At 60.8% G+C, this 2,451-nt stretch overlaps 1 protein-coding gene across 3 annotated transcripts in view; it reads left to right on the top strand.

Annotated features, from left to right (window-relative positions):
- Window positions 1–2,264, top strand: part of Ssc5d (scavenger receptor cysteine rich family member with 5 domains) — a 26,395-nt gene extending 24,131 nt beyond the window's left edge. For all 3 annotated transcript variants that reach the window (XM_023707930.1, XM_023707929.1, XM_023707928.1), the window contains one exon: window positions 714–2,264. In XM_023707930.1, the coding sequence (XP_023563698.1) occupies window positions 714–2,053 (1,340 nt within the window). In that variant the 3' untranslated portion in view covers window positions 2,054–2,264. The remainder of the gene's footprint in view (window positions 1–713) is intronic.
- Window positions 2,265–2,451: the final 187 nt, after the last annotated feature.

Raw genomic sequence — 2,451 nt, 5'->3', positions numbered from 1 at the left:
CAGGCCCTTGCGCTTGCCAGGGAAGCACTTATTCTACTGAGCCACCTCCCGGCCCAGTACACATCTTTCTTCTCATTGAATTAAGCGAAAGTAGCTGTATATCTATCCTAACTATTCTGTATATACAAATACAAAATGGTCCTTCCTTTGTATCCCCTTTTTTTGTTTAGTCCTGTCCGAGATGGGTATTCCATTGGCATCTAAATACTGTAGGTGCTTGAATTCAGCAAAGCAATCCAACCCAGTCCAGCAGGCCACAGTAGTAGTGCGTTATCCGCAGAAGTTGTTGACTTGAGCCTTTCACAGCTCAGCGTATTAATACGGCTTTCCTTTATAGACCTCGTTTTTATACTTTTCTGCTGGATAGTTAAGACCGACTTCCGGTGTCTCTGCGCCGCCCCAAGGCGGACCCCCTCCTGCACCCCTCCACATCCCCGCCGGCTGGTTTCTGTCCCCTCCCTCGCGCATCCCTTCTGCCCTCACCCCCAGCTCGCACGTCCAGCGCGGGCCTGCACCTTCCCCCGCGCGCGATAGAGGACGCCAGGTGGCGCCCCAGTCTCGGAGGCGGCGGGAGGAGGGACCTTGGGGTGGCGTGAAGTCGGCTGGTGACCCACGACGTGGCAAGCTGTGCGACCTCCTATTGGCCAGCCTCTCGGGGCGGGCCAGTGGGCGGGGCGGGCTGATGGGGTGGACCTGTGCCCCTCCTCCCGCAGGTGCCCCGCGCAGGACAGGGCTGGAGCGTCGCCTGCTGCGCCCCACTGCAGCCAGGGCAGCGCCTCCCACGCACCCCCCGGACCCCTCTGCCTCACCTGGGCTGCAGCTAACCTCTGACGCGGCCTCTGCTCGTCCCCGCTCCTTGACGCCCACCCCGGACCTGCCCTCCTCGACGGTGCCCGACCTTGCCCCCGCAACGACGCCGCTGCCCACTGCGCCCTCGGAACCAACATTTGAGCCATCTGCTTCGCCAGAGGGGACCCCGGGATCTGACACAACACCAGATTGGGACACAACCGCGGGAACTTCTGGGCCCCCAGAGCCCTCCATCAGCTCATACCCCGCTACGACCTCATACACCACCACAGCTCCGAACCCCACCACCGCTCCGAACCCCACCACCACACTGTACCTCACTACAACCCCGCTCCCCACCACCACCACCACTAACCCCACCACCACGCAGTCTATCACTACAACCCCGCTCCCCACCACCACCCCTCACCCTACCATTATGCAGGACCTCAGTACAACCCCGCGCCCCACTGCCGCACCTCACCCTACCACCACCACCTCGCGCCCCACAGGGCCTCCCGACCCCTCCTCCAGCCCTAACATCTCTACTGAGTCTCTTCAAACCTCCCCAGGGACAGAATTCCTCCCCTCCACCCCAGCAGCAAGGGTTACGCCCAGCTCGCACCCCCAGGTGACCCTTACGGGACCCCCTCCAGCCCCCACGTCTCAGAGGCAGAGCCCAGCACCCTCTCAGCCCATTCAGGCCTCAGAGCCCAGCTCCCCCAGGTCTCCTCTAGCCGCAAGTACAGACCCACTATCCACCGAGGACTTCAGGCCCCCCAGGAGCCAGAACCCCACCCTAACTCCCCCACAGACCCTGGCCCCACCCCCTGATTCAGGCCCCACCGTGACCTCTGACCTCCCCCTTTCCCCCATGTTCAGTCCCTCAGACCAGCCACCCCTTGACCACCAGCCCCTAGAGCCAAGTCCTGGGCAGACCCTGGGTTCCCTTGGCCCCTGCGCCTCCCCAGCACCCCCTGTGAGGGTCATGGCTTGTGAGCCTCCTGCCCTGGTGGAGTTGGTGGCTGCTGTGAAGGACATTGGTGGCCAGCTGCAGAGACTGACCCAGGTGCTGGAGCAGGACCAGTCGGAGCGCCGGGCCCTGGGGCTAGGACTGGCCCAGCTGGTGGAGGCTGCCCGGGGTCTGGGGCAGCTGGGCGAGACAGTAAGGAGACTGGCGGAAGTGGCCCAGCCCACCAGCACTCCTAGGCCCCCCAGCACCACCCCAGAGGAGGAGGAGAGACCTCTGAGGGGAGATGTGTGACCCTCTCCTAGATGTGGGGGTTCAAGCTAGTCTCAGACACACCAAAGAAAATCACAGTAACTAAAAACAAGGTGCAAATGGAATTTCTGAGGGACAGGGGAAGCCTGGGGAGATGAAATTATAAGAGTGATTTGGGTTGGTGAAAACTGTGCTGGGGCTATAGCTCAGCAGCGGCACAGCACCTGCCTGGCAAACACGAGGTCCTCAGTTTAGTTCCTGGTACAAAAGTAAAAATAAGGGCTGGGGAGATAGCTCAGTAGACTAAGCACTTGCCTGGCAAGCACAAGGTCCTGAGTTCAGCCCTGGTACTGCAAAAAAATAAAAATAAAAAGTGGATTGGTGAAAACTACAGGTGCCAAGTATGGTGGTGGTGGTGGTGGTGGTGGTGGTGGTGGTGG

Source organism: Octodon degus, unplaced genomic scaffold, assembly GCF_000260255.1.
Source record: "Octodon degus isolate 3935 unplaced genomic scaffold, OctDeg1.0 scaffold00320, whole genome shotgun sequence".
NCBI lineage: Eukaryota > Metazoa > Chordata > Mammalia > Rodentia > Octodontidae > Octodon > Octodon degus.
Note: the sequence above shows the minus strand (reverse complement) of the source record. Positions and strands in the feature narration are given on the sequence as shown.